The 22,128-nt window shown below is 46.4% G+C and overlaps 1 protein-coding gene across 2 annotated transcripts in view; it reads left to right on the top strand.

The window, feature by feature from the left end:
- Positions 1-1,396: 1,396 nt before the first annotated feature.
- STOX1 (storkhead box 1) overlaps positions 1,397-22,128 on the top strand; it is a 52,693-nt gene continuing 31,961 nt past the window's right edge. For both annotated transcript variants that reach the window (XR_013449749.1, XM_036113822.2), the window contains exon 1: positions 1,397-1,841. Coding sequence is in view for 1 of the 2 variants with exons in the window: in XM_036113822.2 (XP_035969715.1) it covers positions 1,532-1,841 (310 nt within the window). In the remaining variant the exon portion in view is untranslated. The remainder of the gene's footprint in view (positions 1,842-22,128) is intronic.

The following is a 22,128-nucleotide window of genomic DNA, read 5'->3' as shown; positions in this document are numbered from 1 at the left end:
AGATAGCGAGCTGGGAGGAGAGAGAGAAGCAGGCTCCCCACTCAGGAAGGAGCCCAATGCCCACTCCATCCCAGGACCCTGGGATCATGACCTGAGCTGAAGGCAGAGGCTTAACCGATTGAGCCACCCAGGCGCCCCCGGACGCACTTCTTAATCTAACACAGCCTGCAGTTTCCTCATCTCTAAAAAATATAGAAATGCTAACAGAAGTTAAACACCTAGTTGTGAAATTAACGCCCCCAGCATATAGTGTTCAGTAAATGTTAGCTATCATTATTTAATAGAGTCATCTATCATTTATTGTGAGGATGATTTACAAGGAGGTAGGGTATAGATTATCTCCAATCATTATGGCTGTTGACTGATGAGCTGAGGGAGCGGGAAGTCTGGGATGACCCCCAGGTCTTGCCAAACACCTCTGCTCCTTCTTCTAGGGCCAGCTTCTAGTAGTAATAACGAACGCCCTACCTCTCATGTCTCCTGTTCTTTCCTCCAGGAGCCCTCTTCCATTGCTCCGGTCAGGGCTCCAGCCTCTGTCCCTCAGCATATGAACGGTAGGTACCTCGTTGCTCCAAGGCCCTCGCTACCGTCGGCCCGACAGATCACAAGCCCCTCTCCCTTCCGTCCGGGGAGCTCCCGGGCAAGACGGTTCCTCAGTCTTTGCGGGATGCCCAGCTCCAGCCCAGGGCTGAATCCCACGGACTTCACTGCGCCTCGCCAATCGCGGCGGCTATCCTGGAACACTTGCCGTCCCTTCCCACTGAAGGGTGTAGGATAGCCCAGGGGCGGGCCCAGAGCCTAGAGCCTCAGAGTCAGGGATGGAAAGGGGCTTAGAATGCAGTTCCAGCTCCTCATTTTACATGACGGTAGACTGAGGCTCAGAGAGAGGGGAAGGAACGAGCAAAACGAGTTAGGAGCAGACCGAGCCTCAAACCTGGGTCGACGGACTGACTCCCGGCCCCAGCGAGGTCCCTGACACCCGCAGGCTGTCCCTCGTGGCCTCTCTCACTTAGGAGCGACCCTAAAGCCAGGACCATGGCGGCCCCCCTGGTCCTCTCAGTTCTGGGGACTGCCGGCCGTGCCGCTCGCGCCGCGGTTGAAAGAGGCTCCCGGGAGCTGCGGGGCTCCCCGAGGACCTGGAAAGGCTCCAGAGCGTCCCCCTCGGGGTAGGGGGGTTCAGGGCCGCCCCGGAGCCGGGAGGTGAAGGGAATCGCGGGGAGGCCGCGGGGGGGGGGCGGGGGGCGGGGCGGCAGAGTCCCGCCTGGGGAGGAGAACCCCTCAGTCCTCGGAAAGCCCCATTGGGCGCCGGGCTGCCGACGGCCGCGGCCACCCTCAGGCCGCGCGTCCCGCCCCACCCCCGAGCCGCCGAGCGCCGCCGGCCCCGCCCCCCGGAGCCCGTTCCCCCGGCAGCCGGCGCCGCGCGCAGTCGGCCGCTCCCTCCCGCCGGGCGTGTGGCGCCCCGGCCGCCGGTGCTGCGCCACCGCCGCGCCCGAACATGCGCTAGGCTGGGGCCCCGGCCTCCCGCGGCGGCATGGCCCGGCCGGTGCAGCTGGCGCCGGGCTCGCTGGCGCTGGTGCTGTGCAGGCTGGAGGCGCAGGAGGCGGCGGCGGGCGCGGAGGAGCCTGGCGGGCGCGCGGTCTTCCGCGCCTTTCGCCGCGCCAACGCGCGCTGCTTCTGGAACTCGCGGCTGGCGCGCGCCGCCTCGCGGCTGGCTTTCCAGGGCTGGCTGCGGCGCGGGGTGCTGCTGGTGCACGCGCCTCCCGCCAGCCTGCAGGTGCTGCGCGACGCCTGGTGCCGCCGGGCGCTGCGCCCCCCGCGCGGCTTCCGCATCCGGGCGGTGGGTGAGTGCGGGGCCCGGACGGGAGGGGCGCCCCGCGCCAGCCGCGGGGACCGAGCCCCGGCCGCTGGGGCGTGTGCGGCGCACGCTCCGCTCTGAGGCCGCGGGAGCCGGGGGTGAGAGGGGATGGGCGGCCACCTGGCTGCTGGAGGAGGGCTGTCCTCCCAGGACATTGTCTCCAGCCGGGACACTGAAGCTCAGGCCCCCGAGATAGGCGTGGCCGCTGCCTGGGGCCAGCTCCAGGATGCCTCCACTTCTCAACTCTTCAGCCAGTGCAGCCAGCAGGTTCCTGGCCGAAGGAACTTTCTACTTAGAAAAGTGATGCTCTGGGCAGCCGGAGGCACCGGGACTGGGGTCAGGAGACAGGGCCTCTGTCCCCGCACCACGGGGGCTCTTAGGAAGGGGACTGCTGAACTGGTTGCTCTTTTTTTTTTTTTTTAAGTTCCAGCCTTGGAGCCGACGACAGTCCGTGGTTTCCATGCCCCTCTGTACTGGGTGGTGTTGGTGGTCTTGGCTCAGGGCCTAGTGGAACGTTTGGGGTCATTAACAGCTTGGGAAAAAGAAATGACAAATGGTGCTCTGAACACATCCCATCCCATTAGCTAAATAGAGAAGATTCCTCCTTTTCAGTCTTTTCAGAGAGCCCGTTTGTTAGAAGACAGCAACTTTTTGCTTGTGTAAAATAGCTTCATTGGAAACCACTGCAGCATTAAGTGGTCTTTGACACCCACCGCTAAACGGAGGAGGGCACGGCAGCTCCCTGTACCAGTCTGGTTTGTTTGCATTTCTGTGGGGTTGTGACGACCATTTGATGGTGTGCTGCTGACAAGTTACCAGTTGTTCCAGCCCTGAATTTTGACTCCTACCGAGGAACCCCCCTCTCTCTCTCAGTCCATAAATCCTCCTCCTGCTCAGGTGGAGCAAATAAAACACATTAGTTTTAGTCCCCAGGGAGAAGGGAAGTGGGGGTGGGGTGGGGGAAGAGTAGCAAGAGACACTTGATGTTGTTGTGTATCATCTGCTTAGAGATGATGTCTCAATATCCCGGGCCGGGGGGGCTAACCGTTGGCTTTTCATCTCCATGCATTCCTGTCCTGTCTGGTACCCCTGCCCCACTTTTTCTAATGTTAAAAGCAAAAGGAGAGCTCATTGGCAAAGCCACATACATACATTTCATCTCCTTTTACTTGCAGGAGTTACTGAAGAAATAGGTTTCTGACTCTGAAAGCAGAGAACCAAGGAGCCAAGCCAAAATTCTCACAGGGAAGGGGGTCTTTCAGACAGGCTGGATGAAAAACTCTTTTCAGTTCTGTGTCCTCTGTTTTTCTGGTTTGAATTAGTGGTTGCATTCTCTGGTTCCCCCACCCCCTTTCAAAGGGTGAGCATAGAGTATTGCAGAGAGGGAAGATGGAGTTGGGGGTCTGGACCTGAGGGTGACAGAGAGACTTGTACTAAGTCAGAGGCAGCCACGATGCCACCACCTGGGTCCCAGCGAGCAGTGGTGAATGGTGGTTCCTGGGTTGGGCCTGTTTGCTGCCCTCTGAACAGTGTAGGGGACAAAGAAAACACGTCACCAGGTGCTCCAGTCCTCCACCCACTAGATAATTTTGCCTCACTGCACAACTCGGGATAATATGGACACTGTATTCTATGGAGTGTGCTGTAATAACAGTGGTCTTTATGCTAGGTCATCACCCCTGACCTGGGTCTCTTAGAAGGAATGATTTTGAAGTTTTTAACAGAGTCCTGATAAGAATTTAGATGTTTCTGGAATTTGTACAAAACCGCCTTCTAGGACAATTTGAAGAGCAAAATGGAGAAAGATATTTGATGCAGGTCAATGGAAGCATATGGACAGGGAGTGCTTGCTTTTTTTTTTTAAGATTTTATTTATTTATTTGACAGAGAGAGACACAGCGAGAGAGGGAACACAAGCAGGGGGAGTGGGAGAGGGAGAAGCAGGCCTCCCGCCGAGCAGGGAGCCTTATGTGGGGACCCTGGGATCATGAGCTGAGCCGAAGGCAGCCGCTTAACAACTGAGCCACCCAGGTGCCCCAGGGAGTTTATTTCGAGTAGAATTGATAATTACTAGTCTAACCTGGGGTCCTTAAGTCAGATCAAAGGAGAGGAGGCATCAAGGCAGCTCTTGGGCCATCTCAGAGTCCCAGAATGTGGTAAGGGCAGGGGGGAGCTGCCTTCCCCTAAAGAAATTGGAAGTTTCAGCTCACTTGCTTTCCTGAATCTGGCAGCTTTGACTTTCAGAAGCTAAAATGGGCTTCCAGAAAGGCAAGGGAAGAGCAACAGTGCGCTCTTGCAGGTACTGTTACTTTGTGGCAAAGAGCAAATGCACAAAATGCAAAAAGCAAAAGACGCAAAGGATCAATTTGGTCAAATCAATTTAGTCCCTCTGCTGTAGATTTTTTAAGGCTCATTTACTCCCATATAAAAGCATTTGGACATAGGGAATGCTGCTGGCCAGCTCAGACAAAATGCACGGTGGGTGGGAAGCGGGGTGGCCACCAGCATTATAAACCCATGGTGCTCCCATGGGTTCTTCTCCTGAGATTCTGGACCTGGAACTCCTGGGGCCTCATAAGATATGAGGAGGCTGAGCAGATAAGAGTGGCCCGAGTTTCCAGTGCACACCTGAATTTAAGGCCTGCAGGAGTTTTTCTCCACGTTTTGTGCCTTTTTCTTTCCCTCTTTAATCTCCACCTCAACTTTCCTCTGGTGAGAAAAATAGTTCCCAGGCTGAGAGCATTTCCCTAAAAAGAAGGACATAGGATCTTTAGCATGATGACTAAGTCTTCTTTTGTGCTCCAGTACTCATTTCTTTTTTGTTTTTAATAAGCAGGTGACATTAACAAATGAAAGGGGTGACTCTGGAAGCCGGAGGGAAATATCTGCTCAGCAAGCTGAGCCACTGCAGGTGGTTAGGGGTGGGGGACACCTGTATTTGTTTGGTAGAATCGGTTGTTACTCTGAGACCACACCTCCTGGGGAGGTGAAAGGTTAATGATGGCTTCCCTGGGGTTAGGGAGGGAAGGCCACTTGGCCAAACAGTTTGCTCCTTTCTCCTGAAATTTGTAGCCGAGATGTCCCTGCTCTTTCACCCCTAGCATGGCCTTCCATCTGTTATCATTGAATAAAAATTCCTGTGGCTCTTTCTAAATATTTGCCTCATTAATTCATGCATGTGTCAGGTACTGTTCTAGGTGTGTCTGTGTTTTAATGCGTATTTCATTCAGAGCTGCTTGAATTCAAGGAGAATGTTATATAATAGAGTTAGCCTGTGTCCTCCATATTCAGTTCATTGGGGGATAGCTGAGTGGGAGGCTATGTTCTAGAAGCTGTCTGGTTCACGCAGAGGCTTCTCCATCCCACTGTGACATGTGTGGGCACTGCAGGTTCTGCCTGTGATTTTGGGGGGTGAGAGTTCCCTGGTGTGTGTTTTGGGGGGTACTGAAGATCAGGCAGGTTAGGCTGGTGAAGGGGAGGTGATAGAAGGATCTTCCCACCTCTCTACGTGTCCCTGCTTCCTGCTCCCTGAAATATCTCTGAGCACAGAAACATATCGAGGCAAAATTGAAAGGGCCCTAGAAGAGTAGAGGCCAGTCACTAATTTATGCTAGGCGTAAATGACTGATTTCAGAATCTATTGTGGGATCTGGTTTGAGAGAGGAGGAATGCTAAAGGGTACCAGGTGCCTGATGGTGCAGGAGTTGGATGAATATCTGAAATTTTGTTTTGACTTATCCTGTGATTTAGGGAATGCCTTGGGGGGTAGTGTGTAGAGACAGTGAGGAGAGGAAGTGGTCCAGCTCCCATCCTGCCTTGTTTCTAAAGCCCTACCTTGGGGCGCCTGGGTGGCTCAGTCGTTAAGCATCTGCCTTCGGCTCAGGTCATGATCCCAGGGTCCTGGGATCGAGCCCCACATCGGGCTCCCTGCTCGGTGGGGAGCCTGCTTCTCCCTCTCCCTCTGCCTCTCCCCCTGCTCATGCTCTCTCTCTCTCTCTGTATCTCTGTGTCTCAAATGAATAAATAAAATCTTAAAAACAACAACAACAACAACAAAAAAACATACTGTCTTATTGTACTTTATCTTAAGACTTGAAATTAGATATTGTGATCCTCCAACTTTGTTCTTCCTCAGAATTGTTTTGGCTACTGTAGATTCTTTGTTTTTCCACATAAATTTTAGAATCAGTTTGTCAATTTCTTTTAAAAAATCTATTACGTTGAAACAATAGATCAGTTTGAAGTTAGATGAGCAATTCATCCTGATTTGCCCAAGACTACTTTGGCTTTAGAAATGATAGTCTTGAATCTTTAGAAATTAACTCCTTCAGTCCCAGGCAGACTGGGATGGTTGGTCATCCTAATTTGGGGAGAATTGACATTTCAGCAATCCATGAACATGGTATATCTCTGTTTGAGTATTCTTAATTTTTCTTAGGAATGGCTTGTACTTTTTAGGGTACAGGGTATGAATATCTTTTGTTAAATTTATCTTCCTAAGAACTTCATGTTTTTGGATGTTATTATAAATGGAATTTTTTTTTTTAATTTTTAAAAGATTTTATTTATTTATTTGAGAGAGAGAGAGCACAAGCAGTGGGGAGGGGCAGAGGGAGCACAATCCTGCTGAGCAGGGAGCTGGACGCGGGGCTCAATCCCAGGACCCTGGGATCATGACCTGAGCTGAAGACAGACACTTAACCTACTGAGCCACCCAGGCGTCCCTGGAATTATTTTAAAATAAATTTTATTTTGGGGGCACCTGGGTGGCTCAGTCGGTTAAGTGTTCAACTCTTGATTTCGCTCAGGTCATGATCTCAGGGTCATGAGATTGAGCCCTGTGTTGGGCTGTGCTCAGTGTGGAGTCTGCTTGTCCCTCTCCCTCTGTTCTTCCCCCAGCTCGAGTGTGTGTGCATGTGCTCTCTCTCTCAAATAGATAAATAAATAATCTTTAAAATAAATTTTATTTTGGAGTACTTTTAGATTTACAGAAAAATCACAAAGGTAGTACAGAGTTTTGGGGCACCTGGGTGGCTCAGTCAGTTAAGCATCTGCTTTCGGCTCAGGTTGTGATCCCAGGTCCTGGTATTGAGCCCTGCATTGGGCTCCCTGCTCAGCAGGGAGCCTCCTTCTCCTTCTCTCTCTACTCTTCCCCCTGCTTGCATTCTCTCTCTCTCTCTCTCTGTGTCAAATAAATAAAATCTTAAAAAAAAAGAAGTATAGAGTTCTGTATTCATCACCCAGTTTCTTATGATGTTTTTTACCTTACCTTTAAAAAAATTGAGATATAATTCACGTAACATAAAATTAACCATTTTTAAGTATACCATTGAGAGGTTTTAGTATATTCACACTGTTGTGCAGCCATCACCATTATCTAATTACAGGACATTTTCTTCACTGCAAAAAGAAACTGTACCCACCAGCAGTCTCTCCTTACCCCTTCTCCTTCTAGCCCCTGCCAATCGCTAGTGTACCTTCCGTCTCTATGAATTTGCCTATTCTACCTATTCTAGATTTTTTTTTTTTTTTAAGATTTTATTGTTAAGTAGTCTCTACACCCAACGTGGGGGTTAAACTTACAACCCTGAGATCAAGAGTCACACACACTACTGACTGAGCTAGCCAGTCACCCATGGATATTTCTTTTAAAGATTTTATTTATATATTTGACAGAGAGAGACACAGTGTTCCTGCTCTTGCTGTGTCTTGACACAGCAAGAGCAGGAACACAAGCAGGGGGAGTGGGAGAGGGAGAAGCAGGCTTCCCGCGGAACAGGGAGCCCGATGCGGGGCTCGATCCCAGGATGCTGGGATCATGATCTGAGCTGAAAGCAGAAGCTTAACGACTGAGCCACCCAGGCGCCCCACCCGTGGATATTTCTTAAAAATGGAATCACAATATATTGTTGTTTATATCTCATATCTTTCACTTAATATGTTTTCAAGTTTTATCCACGTCATATCATGGATTAGCACTTTGTTGTTTTTTTTTTAAGATTTCATTTATTTATTTTGACAGAGAGAGACACAGTGAGAGAGGGAACACAAGCAGAGGGAGTGGGAGAGGGAGAAGCAGGCTTCCTGCTGAGCAGGCCCGATGCGGGGCTCGATCCCAGGACTCCGGGATCATGACCTGAGCTGAAGGCAGACGCTTAACCGACTGAGCCACCCAGGCACCCCAGCACTTCATTCATTTTTATGGCTGAATAATATTCCATTGTATGGATATACTACATTTTGCTTATTCATTCATCAGTGGATAGTTATTGGGGTTGTTTTCACTTTTTGGCCACTGTGAATAATGCTGCTGTGAACATTCTTGTGCAGGCTGTGTGTGGATATATATTTTTATTCTTAGGTAGAGCCCATTTGATTATTTTTAAATAATCTGTTTCTCTGATGAGATTCCCAATTTATTCATTACAAGCATATTTTTTTATCTTTCAGCATAGCTCTACCAGCTTGTTTAAAATTTAAAAAAATTTTAAAAATTATTATTATTTTTTTTTAATTTTATTTATTCGAGTGAGGGAGAGAGTATGAGTATGAGCAAGGGGGTAGGGTCAGAGGGAGAGGGAGAAGCAGACTCCCCACTGAGCAGAGTGCTGCACACGGGGCTTGATCCCAGGACCCCGGGATCATGACCCGAGCCGAAGTCAGATGCTTAACTGACTGAGCCTCCCAGGTGCTCCCCCCAAATTTTTATTTTATTTTTTAAGTAACCTCTACACCCAACATGGGGCTTGAACTCACAACCCTGAGATCAAGAGTCACAGCTCTACCAACTGAGCCAGCCAGGTGCTCCCAAAATTTTTGTAATTCTAACATCTTAGTCATTTCATGGTCAGTCCCATTGCTTGCCTTTTCTTTTGAATGGGTCACATTGTACCGTTTTTATATTGTCTAGAATTGTGGATTATATCTCTGACATGAATGGTATGTTGTAGAGATTCTGGATTGTCATGCTCCTCTGTAGTGTTCGTTTTTTTTGTTTGTTTATTTTATCAGGCAATTAATTTGGCTGGACTAAAAACTCTAAATTCTACCTCCCCCGCACTAAATGACAGCTAAAATCTCTTAAGGTAGGCTGCTTGTGCCCTGTGCATGCATAGCTCATGTTTCAGTCATAGAGTCAGGCTGAGTTTATGTGCAAAACTTGAGGTTCCACCTCCATGGCTCAGGCCATTCCAGCATCACTTTTCTGCTGTTGTAGCCACTCCAAACTGTGTCCCTAGACTCTTTAGGCCAAGAAGATCATAGGTTTCTACCAAAGTTTTAGCCTCCTGGCCTGGCTCCTACTGGGGCCTGCCCTAAGGTGAAGAGCTGTAGAAACTGGGACACTTAACTATTGCCATTTTCTTCCAAGAGGACCTCCCCTCCAGGTTCTACTTGGCTTTGGTTGCTTTTAAGTGCCTTCAGGTAAGGGTTTTTATATTTCATCCAAAGTTTATAGTTGTTATTTGTAAAAGGGTTGGTCTAGGGCGCCTGGGTGGCTCAGTTGGTTAAGCAACTGCCTTCGGCTCAGGTCATGATCCTGGAGTCCCTGGATCGAGTCCCGCATCGGGCTCCCTGCTCGGCAGGGAGTCTGCTTCTCCCTCTGACCCTCCCCCCTCTCATGTGCTCTCTCTCTCTCATTCTCTCTGTCTCAAATAAATAAATAAAATCTTTAAAAAAAAAAAAAAAAAAAAAAAGGGTTGGTCTAAGGATCTCACCATTATTATTGGGAGCAAAACCCCATTAATGAATTTTTTAATCCCCATCTTTTCTTCTTTTATGTATGTATCTTTTTTCTCTCTATTTAAGTTTTTATTTTATTTTTAATTAATTATTTTTAAGTAGGCTCCATGCCCAACATGGAGCCCAATGTGGGGCTTGAACTCACAACCCTGAGATCAAGACCTGAGCTGAGATCAAGAGTCAGACACTTAACCAACTGAGCCACCCAGGCGCCCCTTAAGTTTTATTTTAATCACCTGGTGCTCATCATGACAAGTGCCCTCCTTAATCCCCATCAGCTATTTCACCCATCCCCCACCACCACCTCCCCTCTGGTAACCATCAGTTTGTTCTCTATAGTTAAGAATCTGTTTCTTGGTTTTCTCTCTCTCTCTTTTTTTTTTAACTTTGTTCATTTGTTTCTTAAATTCCACATGTGAGTAAAATCATATGGTATTGTCTCTGATTGACTTATTTCTTTTAGCATCATACTCTAGTTCCAACCATGTTGTTGCCGATGGCAAGATTTCATTCTTTTTTTATGGCTGGATAATATTCCATTGTATATGTATACTGTATCTCCTTTATCCATTCATCTATTGATGGACACAGGCTGCTTCCATAGTTTGGCTATTGTAAATAATGCTGCAATAAACATAGGGATGCATGTATTTCGTTGAATTAGTGTTTTTGTATTTTGGGGGTAAATACCCAGCAGTGTGATTATTGGATCAGATTGTAGGGTAGTTCTTTTTTTTTTTTTTAGATTTTATTTTTTAAAGTAATCTCTTCACCCAATGTGAGGCTCAAATTCACAACCCCACGATCAAGAGTCGCATGCTCTACCAACTGAGCCAGCTAGGCGCCCCATGGGTAGTTCTATTTTTAACTTTTTGAGAAACCACATTGTTTTCCACAGTGGCTGCACCAGTTTGCATTCTCACCAACAGTGCAAGAGGGTTCCTTTTTCTCCGCATTCTCCCCAACACCTATTGGTTCTTATGTTTTTGATTTTAGCCATTCTGACAGGTGTGAGGTGATACCTCATTATAGTTTTGATTTGCATTTTCCTGATGATGAGTGATGTTGAGCCTCTTTTCACGTGTCTCTTAGCCATCTATAAGTCTTCTTTGGAGAGATATCTGTTCATGTCCCCTGCCTTTTTTTTTTTTTTTTAAGATTTTATTTATTTGAGAGGAGAAAGAGAGTGTGCACAAGTTGGGGGGCCAGAGGGAGAGGGAGAAGCCGACTCCCCACTGAACAAGGAGCCCGTCATGGGGCTCAGTCCCGGGACCCTGAGATCATGACCTGAGCCAAAGGCAGATGTTTAACCCGCTGAGCCACCTAGGCACCCCTCCTGCCCATTTTTTGATTGGATTATTTGTTTTTTGAGTGTTGATTTTATTTATTTGTCAGAGAAAGAGAGAGAGCACAAGCAGGGGGAGTGGCAGGCAGGGGGAAAGGGAGAAGCAGGCTCTATGCTGAGCAAGGAGCCCAAAGCGGGGCTCCATCCCAGGACTCCTGGGATCATGACCCGAGCCAAAGGCAGACGCTTAAATCGACTGAGCCACCCATGCACACCAGAAGCTTTTTATTTTGATATAGCCCTATTAATTTGTTTTTGTTTTTGTTTCTCTTGCCTCAGGGGACATATCTAGGAAAAACTTGCTACTGCTGACGTGAGAGAAATTACTACTTTTGCTCTCTAGGATTTTTATGGTTTCGGGTTTCACATTTAGGTCTTTAACCCATTTGGAGTTTATTTTTGTGTGTGGTGTAAGAAGGTGATTCAGTTTCATTCTTTTGCATATTGCTGTCCAGTTTCCCCAACACCATTTGTTGGAGAGACTTTTTCGCATTGGAGATTCTTTCCTGCTTTGTCAAAGATTAATTGACCGTACAATTGTGGGTTTATTTCTGGATTTTCTATTCTATTCTGTTGATCTGTGTGTCTATCTTTGTACCACTACTATAATGTCTGGATCACTACAGCTTTGTAATATACCTTTAAGTCCAGAATTGTGATGCCTCCTGTTTTGCTTTTCTTTTTCAAGATTGCTTTGGCTATTCAGTGACTTCTGTGGTTCCATACAAAGTTTAGGATTATTTGTTCTAGTTCTGTGAAAAATGCGCTTGGTATTTTGATAGGGATTGCATTAAATGTGTAGATTGCTTTGGGTAGTATAGACAGTTCAATAATATTTGTTCTTCCAATCCATGAGCATGGAATGTCTTTGTTTCTTTATATTGTCTTCTGTTTCTTTCATTGTTGTGTTTTTTTTTTTTTTAAGATTTTATTTACTTATTTGACAGAGAGAGAGACAGTGAGAGAGGGAACACAAGCAAGGGGAGTGGGAGAGGGAGAAGCAGGCTTCCTGCTGAGCAGGAAGCCCGATGCAGGGCTCGATCCCAGGACCCTGGGATAATGACCTGAGCCAGAGGCAGATGCTTAACGACTGAGCCACCCAGGCACCCCTCACTGGTATTTTATAGTTCTCAGAGTACAGGTCTTTCACTTCTTTGGTTATATTTATGCCTAGGTATCTTACTACTTTTGGTGCAGTTGTAAATGGGATTGTTTTCTTAACTTCTCTGCTGCTTTATTATTGGTGTATAGAAATGCCATAAATTTCTGTAGATTGATTTTATATCCTGTGACTTTACTGAATTTTTCTATCAGTTCTAGCAGTTTTTTGGTGGAGTCTTTTGGGTTCTTTATATATAGTATACTATCATCTGCAAATAGTTAAAGTTTTACTTCTTTCTTACCAATTTGGGTGCCTTTTTTTTGTTTGTTTGATTGCCATGGCTAGGACTTCCAGTACTGTGTTGAATAAAAGTGGTGAGAGTAGGGGCACCTGGGTGGCTCAGTCGGTTAAGTGTCTGCCTTCAGCTCAGGTCATGATCCCAGGGTCCTGGGATCGAGCCCCACATCGGGCTCCCTGCTCAGCGGGGAGTTTGCTTCTCCCTCTGCCCCTCACCCCACCCCCCTCGTGCTCACGCTCTCTCTCTCTCTCTCAAATAAATGAATAAAATCTTTAAAAAAAATAAAGTCTAGTTTGCCTGATATAAGTATTGCTACTCTGGTTTTCTTTTTCTTTTTTTTTTTTTTAAAGATTTTATTTATTTATTTGACAGAGAGAGAGAAAGAGCACACAAGCAGGGGCAACAGCAGAGGGAGAGGGAGAAGCAGGCTTCCCGCTAAGCAGAGAGCCTGATGCGGGCTCAATTCCGGGACCCTGGGATCATGACCTGAGCTGAAGGCAGATGCTTAACTGACTGAGCCACCCAGGCACCCCTCTGGGTTTTTTTTTTTTACATCATTTGCATGATAAATGTTTCTCCATCCCCTCACTTTCAATCTGCAGTTATCTTTATGTCTGAAGTGAGTCCCCTGTAGGTAGCATATCGATGGGTCTTGTTTTTTTATCCATTCTGACACCCTGTGTCTTTTGATTGGAGCATTTAGTCCATTTACATTCAAAGTAATTATTGACAGATATGTATTTATTGCCATTTTATTACTTGTTTTGTGGTTGTTTCTGAGAATTTTCTCTGATACTTTCTTGTCTTTGTCTCATGGTTGGCTGGTTTTCTGTATCGATATATTTGGATTTCTTTCTCTTTATTCTTTGTATATTTATTCTGTCTTTTCCTCTTTTAAAATATCATTCTGGTGATGACAAGTGTCTAGCCTTCAGAGAAACTAATGGCCATGTCACGATTGTTCAGTCACCACGAACAAATACCTCTGCTCCATCTCTTCTTTCTCCCAGATAGATATTGACATATCCCCAGTCTTTTCTAGCTTGATTATTCCTTTTCTTCTGTTAGGTGGTCGGATGGGATAATTTTGCCCAGTTTGCAGACAGGAAATGAATGTTAGGCTGAGACATGCTGGTGTTTCGTGGGGTTCTTGCCTTCCTCTCTATCCACTAGCAGCCTTCCCAGGGTCCTGTGAAGGTTCTGGTGTTTCCCCCCAGCCTGTGCCCTGGCTCTCATTCTCCCTGGGAGGCTTTCATATTCCCACCATGCCTTTGGTCCATTCCAGGCCCAGGAAATGGCAGAAACAGCTGCTCGGGCCATGGCCCTGCTCTCACCTCCTTCCTTCCTACCCAGGATCTTTCCAGCCGTGTTTTTCTGGCTTTGTTCTGCCAGATGTTACCTTTCTCCTTATTCTGTGCAGGGGTTCCATCAGAAAGAGCCAAAGGGCTCACCACAGGGTGTCTTGTGGGCCTATTGTTGTTACCACACTGGATGATCTGTATGTAGCATCTGGGTAGTTAATGAGTGTTTCTAGCCCCATGTTTTGACTGAGCAACCAGGGGACGAGAGAACACACCTTGAGTTGCTGCCACGTGGCACTGAGCTCCAGTGGGATGAGAAGAACCACGAATCTGGAAATCAGCTTGGATTCCTTCACCCTCTTCCTCATACCCCAGGCCAGTAGGTCACCAGGTTCCATGAGGCTTAACTTCTCTGTCTCTCCAACACATTTCTTTCTCTCTGTTTTCCCTGCCAGGCCTTTGTCCACCCGAGATCTCACCATTTCCTACCCGAGTTATGGCTTCAGCTTCTTCCCTTTTTTGTGGTGCCTCCCCCTGGTGGGCCCTGAACACTCCAGTCCATTCTCCATCCCACAGGTAGACAGACAAATAACATCTGAAATACAGATCTAATCCTGCTCTTCATCTTGCTCAGATCCCTCTGCGGCTCCCCTTGGCTTTTCAGGAAAAGTCCAGAGCCTTTAACATGTATTGCAGTGCTCTCTACTCCAGTCCTAGCCTGAGCCTCCTTTTTTTCCCCACCTTCTGCAAGGTGCCTGCCTTCCTGTTACCAGTCAAGGTTCAAGCAGAGATCTAGAACCAGTACGAGATATATATTCAGGGAGTTATTACAAGGAATTGGCTTTGCATAATTGTGGGGGCCGGGAAGGCAAGTCCAGGGTCTATATTTCTAGCCATCATGAAGGGCGGGCTGGATCTCTCCGGCACAGCTAAAGCTGCTATGCATAAGTACAATTTCTTCTTTTGAGAAGCCTCAGTTCTGTTCTTAAGGCCTTTCACCTGATTGAAATCTAGATTATGCAGGATAATCTCCCTTACCTAAAATCGACTGATTATAAACTTTAATCACATCTATAAAATAGGTCACAGCAATGCCTGGGTTAGTGTTTGATAGAATAACAGGGCTGTAGCCTCCTCAGACTGACGTATAAGACTGACCATCACACTTCCCTTGGGCCAGACCAGAGTGCTGTCCCTGTCCTCTGAACAAGCTGGGCTGTCACCTAGGCTGTCTTTGCACGCTGCACCCTCTGCTGGGTGCCTGAGGTGGGTGCCCTTTGGTCTCCCCGGTGCCTGCGTCGATAGGCCTCCCATCACTGGCTGTACTCGAGTTTCAGGCACTTCCGTTCTTCCCGCTGCTGCTGGCTAAGGGGTCAGTGTCCTGGAGAGTTGTTGGTCAGCTCTACGCTGTTCGTTTGTAGCGATGGTCATCTTCCTTCTCCGCTGTACCATGCATCGAGCCTTTTAAACATCCTTGTGAATCTCATGTGCGTTACTACTGAGGAACACCAGCACAAAATTATTTTCAGTTGCAGACAGCAAAATGGACTTGAAGAATCACGAAAGTCGTAGTTTAAAATTTCCAGATCACCCAGAACCACTCTGGTTAGTGGAGAAAACCGGGTTGACATTCCTGGCCTGCCACTCTTAGCTAGCTCTGTGGCCTTGAAGCTACTTCCCCCCTCTCAGCTCCATGGTCTTCCTGGGCACAAACAAGGACACGGTTTGTACTTTGCAGGTTGTTTTGAAGATCAAGTACCTGAAAGCACACAGTCTGTGCTCCTCCAGGGTTAAAATCAGGAAAACTGACAAACACACGGCAATCTCCAGTGTGGAGGGAGCAGCAAACGTGTCTCCAGGCTCTCGCTCTCTAGCCAACCTATCTCCACAGGGCTTTGCTGATTATTGCTCGTCCGGCACGTGTTTATTTTCAAGATCTCTGTCCTTTTTCCTGCCCTTCCTGTTATATCCCAGACTCCTTGGTGCTGGTCAGGTCCACAGCTCTTGTCCTGGGCCTTCGCTTAGATCCCAAACATGTCTGGGTGCTGTAGAAAGAGGCCCGAGTTTGGAACCAACCCTGTTGCTAAGTTTCTGGGAGCCGTTAGGTCAGTCATCTCACTTCTCTTTACCTCTAGGTCTTCAGCTGTGAGCTGCTTTCTGCTCACTTTGGTTCTGTTGACTGGCTGAGGTTTCTCAAGCCCTGGCTGGATCAGCCTCCCAGTCACCTGTGTCAGGAGCCGCGGGGAAGAACAGACGAAGCTCACATTGAAGTTGCTTAAGATATTTTCCACAAACAGGGGAGTGGCACCTTCCCTGCAGTCTTGCCCAGACAGTCTCCCTTTGTGAAGCATCAGAAGTAATGCACCTGCTAAAGCAGCCACACCGTGCCGGGCCTCCCTTGATTCCACAGTCATTTGGGATCATAGGTGTGCATTGAGCATTTACTGTGTGCCTGACCGTGCACTGGTCAGTACAAAGGGACAAAGGGCTCATGCCCTGGCCTCAAGGAGCTCGTTGTATAGGGGTCAGATGGACAAGTAAGTGATAGAGAGGCATAGAAAGCAATAGAAATACAGTTGACCAACAGTCCTATTTGTGTGCTCATGTGCATGTGCTTTCAGGGAAGACTTCCTGGAGGAAGTGATGCCTAAACTAAGATGGGAATATTAGCTTGGTGAGAAGCACATTTTTTTTTTAAAGATTTTTATTTATTCATTTGAGACACAGAGATACAGAGAGAGAGAGCATGAGCAGGGGGAGAGGCAGAGGGAGAGGGAGAAGCAGGCTCTCCGCTGAGCCAGGAGCCCAACGTGGGGCTTGATCCCAGGACCCTGGGATCATGACCCGAGCCGAAGGCAGATGCTTAACCATCTGAGCCACCCAGGCGCCCCGATGAGAAGCACATTTTAATAAGGCAGAAGGGGAGGGCTTGTATCCCAGGGCATGGCCCACATGGGGAACCACAAGCAGGTGGAGTTGGAGGTGGGCAATGGCATGAAGGGCCTGGGGAAGGGCTGACCTGTGAAAGACCTTGACTACCATACGGGGGTGGGGGGTGTGTGTGGTGGATTTGAGCCTGAGGCCACTGAAGAGTATTAAGCAGTGGAATGAATGTATGTGCATGTCACACATTACATTTATAATCCTGTTTAACATGATATGTCCTAGCCTTACGTGTGCATTACCTTCCACTGAGATTGTTGCCTGCACTGGGGGTACCTTGAAAGGTTACCTAACCTGTGGACCTACTGCAGTTTATGCTGTTGGGGCTCGTGAAGTGGTGGTCCACCATCTGAGTAAGGTCGTAGAGGGAGGCTGAGGGCCGCGTAGGACACCCAGGATTGAAGCCTCTGCAGCTGAGTGACCAGCTTCTGATCCAGTCCTCTTGGGGCCTCGGTTGCCTCCTGTTGGCGAGCATCCTACCTGCCCTTTCTACTTCACACAGTTGGCATCAGACTCAGATGAGGTACTCTCTGTGAAAACAGTTTGAAAAGTACAGAGTACAAGAACCAAGATGCCTTTCCACCTATTTATGTCTTCCTTATCTTTCATCAGTTTTTATAGCTTTCCATGTACAAGTCTTTCACTTAGTTGAATTTATTCCTAAGGATTTTATTCTTTTCTTTCTTTCTTTCTTTCTTTTTTTTTGAGAGCAAAAGAGGGAGGGCGAGGGGCAGAGGGAGAGGGAGAAGCGGGCTCCCCACTGAGCAGGGAGCCTGATGCGCAGCCCCATCCCAGGACCCCAAGATCATGACCTGAGCCGAAGGCCGATGCCCAACTGACTGAGCCACCCAGGCGCCCCTTGACCTGATGTTTTTTAAATGTCCATGTGATCTGCAGATTCATTGCAATCCCTGTCAAAATATCAATGACATTTTTTACAGAAACAAAAAATTATTCTAAAAATCATATGGGATCACAGAGGACCCTGGATAGCCAAAACAATTCTGAGCAAGAAAAACAAAGCTGGAGGCATCACAGTTCCTGCTTTTAATATGTTATGAAACTATTGTAATTAAAACACTTATGGTACTGCCATAAAGATAGACATAGACACCAGTGGAACAGAATAGAAAGCCCAGAAATAAACCCACACATATACAGTGAGCTGATTTTTGATAAGGGTGCCAAGAATACACAGTGGGGATAGGATAGTCTCGTCAGCAAATGGTGCTGGGAGAACTGGACAGCCACATGCAAAACAAAATTGGATTCTTTTCTTACACCATACACAGAAATCAACTCAAAATGGATTAAAGACTTAAATGTAAGACCTGAAACTGTGAAACACCTAAAAAAATATAGAGGAAAAGCTTCACAACAGGGGTACTGGCAATGATTTCTTGAATATGACACCAAAAGCAGGGGCAACAAAAGCAAAAAAAAGGCAAATGGGACCAAAGTCCACAACACCACATATTAACAGTGGCTGTCTCTCTCTGGCGTTGATTATGGTTGGGGTGTTTTGTGTGCACGTGTGTGCTCACACACTCATGAATGCTATTATATTTGTAAGGTATTACTTCTTGAGTGCCTGTTATTTTATTTGATTTTAATTTAATGGGTTGCTTAGGTAACACACACACGGTACAAAAGGCACATAGTAAAAAGTCTCCTCCCTGCCCCCAGCCCCTTATTTCTTTCTCTGGAAACAGCTGCAGTGAGCAGTTCCCTAATCCTTCCAGAGATGGTTTATACATCTACAAGCAGTACGTGGAGATATATTCACCCCCATTTTTACATTAATGTTAGTATATTACATGTATCTTGTTTTCTTGGAAACACAAGGTTTCTAGAAAGGTCATTTTTTAAAAAAAGTACAAATGCAAGGAAGTTAACAGCATTGATCTCATTGTGTGTGCAAACCCTAGCTCTGTGGTGTGTAAATGGGTACTACATGCAAGTGGTTTTCCTAGCTGAGTTTGGAAACCGCGTTTAAACAGGTTTCATTACTGCAGAGACTTCTGTGAGACCTTAGTCTGTTGACTGCCTATATCCAGAAGACAGGAGAAAAATCTAAGTGCTCCGAGCTTATCCTACCAAGAAAACCCCTTTTGCCAAACTCCTTCTGCGGGGAGATGCTTGAGGAATTCTGGGGAAACTGTGGGTTCTTATGGAGCATCTTTCTCTGGAAGGAGTTGATAGGCTCATCAAGTGGGCCCAGAGGCCTGCCCTCCAGAGGCCACTCTCTCTGAGCAGCTGTGATAGTGGGATGGAGAGAGACAAAATAAAACCAGCCAAGGCTCTCCCCTGGGGAGTCTGAGCTTGGAGGACAGAGTGTGGGGCTGGACACTGGGGAGCACTGCATAGAATCTGGGCTGTTTGAAAAGTATTAATCATGGCACCTGGGATTGAGTTTTCCCAGCACTCCCATCCTGCAGTCCTCCCCTTATTAATGACAAGTCACCATGCTCGCCCTGCCCTAGAGTTGCTGTGGCTTTGGATGTGGAAATGCCCTGATCAGATGTTACGCACGCACACACACACACACACACACACACACACACACACACAGAGAGAGAGAGAGAGAGAGAGAGAGAGAGAGAGAGAGAGTCAGGTGCACAGTGGGATTTTCAAGGAGTAGAGTTTCACTTCACAGGTTTCATAGATCAGAGGGCTTTCAAAGGCCCCCCTGGAGGTTCAGCTAAATTGTGCTAGTTAGGGAAAGTCAGACTTTTAAGTTTTTAATGTAGGGAACTCTTTAGATCTGCTGACTTTTTACAGATGAGGAACAACCTGCTTGCCCAAGATCATTTGCGATGTTAAGTTTTTTACATGATAATTTACTTTAAAAAATGTATCTGTTGGGGGAGAATGCGCAAGATGATCCCCTTGCGGATGCATGGCTCCCCTCGGTGGCCCTGCAGCATTTCTTTAGCTGTTGATTAAGGATCAGGAAGTCCCTTGTGAAATTCTCTGTAAATCAAAACGGCTTTTGTCCCCCAAGCCTAAAGCCATCAGTTGTTTGGTGGAAGGGTCTGGCAACACAAATTTTTCTACGGCTGATTAGTCTTACATAACTCCCAAGTGCTTATAAATTATATTTTAAAAATGAAATATTTGGCTTCTTTTTGTGGGGTTTAGTGAGGTTTAGTTTACATAGAGAAAAATGTATTCTTTTTAGGTATACATGTTTGAGTTTTGACAAATGTGAACAGTTATGTAACCACCACCGTAATTAGGATATAGGATATTATCACCCTCCACCCCTCAATTCCCTAGTGACCTTTTGTAATCAATCACATCCTTCCACCCCGATCCCTACAACCACTCATCTGATTTCTGTCCCTATAGGTTTGCCTTTTCTGGAATGTCATAAATGAAACATATGGCCTTTTGAGTCGGGTTTCTTTCACTCTGGATAATGCTTTTGAAATTCATCAATGTGCGTATTGGGAATTCATTCTTTTGTTGCTGAGTAGTATTCCACCATGTAGGTGTTCATCCTTTCACCCACTTGATGGACACTTGGGTTGCTTACATATTTTAGTGATTATGAATAAAACTGCAGTGAACATTCACTAGCAGGTCTTGGCTTAGGTATATGTTTTCATTTCTCTTGGGTAAATCTGTACTAGGATTAGAAGGCTGTTTTCCAAAGTGACGGTACCATTTCACATTCCCACCAGCAATGTAGGAGTATTTCAGTCTAGCATTTGATATTGTCTTTTATTTATTTTGATAATTTTTTACTATTCTAATAGATGGATCGTGGTATTTCATTGTGGTTTTAATCTGTATTTCTCTAATGCCTAGTGAGTTGAGTATCTTTTTATGTGCTTATTTGCCATTTGTTTGTTAAAATCTTTGGCCCATTTTATTTATTTATTTATTTATTTATTTATTTATTTTTAAAGATTTTCTTTATTTGACAGAGCAAGACAGCGAGAGAGGGAACTCAAGCAGGGGGAGTGGGAGAGGGAGAAGCGGGCTTCCCACTGAGCAGAGAGCCCGATTTGGGGCTTGATCCCAGGAGCCTGGGATCATGACCTGAGCCGAAGGCAGACGCTTAATGACTGAGCCACCCAGGCACCGCTGGCCCATTTTAAAAAACTGTTTTTTCCCTTTTCTGATTGTACGAGCTCTTCATGTATTTTAGATACAAGTTCTTTTTTTTTTTTAAAGAATTTTTTATTTATTCTTTCGAGATAGAGAGAGAGAGATCAGGAGCAGTGGGGAGGGGCAGAGGAAGAGGGAGAAGCAGACTCCCTGCTGAGCAGGGAGCCCGACATGGGGCTCGATCCTAGGACCTGGAGATCATGACCTGAGCTGAAGGCAGACGCTTAACCATCTGAGCCACCCAGGTGCCCCTAGATACAAGTTCTTTATCAGATAGGTGTTTTGCAAATGTTTTCTTCCATTCTTTGTTTTGTCTTTTTTATTGTTTGTGTGTTTGTTGTGTCCTGCCTAAGAAATCTTTGCCTTACCAAGATCATAAAGATTTTTATCCTATGTTTTCTTTTAGAAATCTTATACTTTGGGACGCCTGGGTGCCCCAGTTGGTTAAGCTTCTGCGTTTGGCTCAGGTCATGATCCCAGGGTCCTGGGATGGAGGTCCTGGGATGGAGTCCTGCACCAGGCTCCTTGCTCAGCAGGGAGCCTGCTTCTCCCTCTGCCTGCAGTTCCCCCTGCTTGTGCTCTCTCCCTTCCTCCCTCCCTCTCTTACAAATAAATAAATAAATAAAATCTTAAAAAAAAAAAAGAAATCTTATGCTTCTGGTTTATATTTAGTTCTCTGATGTATTTCACATATTTGTATATGGTGTGAATTATGGGTCAAGGTTCATTTTTTTTGCATATGTATGTCCAATTTTTCAAGAATTATTTGTTGAAAAGACTGTCCTTTCTCCATTGGTCCTTTGTTGAATAGCAGTTGACCACATATTTCTGGACTATGTTCTCTTCCCTTGATGGACAGGTATATACATCACCAATACTACTCTGTCTTGATGACTGTAGCTCTATAGTAAATTTTGAAATCCCACTTTGTTTCTTAGTGTTTTGGCTATTATAGGTCTTTTGCTTTTCATTTCTTCTTCTTCTTCTTCTTTTTTTTTTAAAGATTTTATTTATTTATTTGACACAGAGAGAGAGAGAGTGAGAGAGAGAGAGCACAAGCAGGGTGAGCAGCAGGCAGAGGGAGAGGGAGAAGCAGGCTCTCCGCTGAGCAGGGAGCCCGATGCGGGACTCGATCCCAGGACCCTGGGATCATGACCTGAGCCCAAGGCAGCCGCTTAACCGACTGAGCCACCAGGCTCCCCTTCTTCTTTTTTTTAAAGGGTCATATCACAGTAACTGCATATTAGGACAATGTCTCAATTATATGGGTTGCTTTATTTATTTATTTATTGCTCCCTTCCCACTTTATTTATTTTCTAAGGATTTTTTAAAGTTTATTTATTTAAGCAATGTCTATACCAACGTGGGGCTCGAACTCACGCCCCGGAGATCAAGAGCCTCATGCTCTACCTACTAAGCCAGCCAGGT

Source organism: Halichoerus grypus, chromosome 7 (genome assembly GCF_964656455.1).
Source record: "Halichoerus grypus chromosome 7, mHalGry1.hap1.1, whole genome shotgun sequence".
Taxonomy (NCBI): Eukaryota; Metazoa; Chordata; class Mammalia; order Carnivora; family Phocidae; genus Halichoerus; species Halichoerus grypus.
This window is presented reverse-complemented; position numbering and strand designations above follow the sequence as displayed.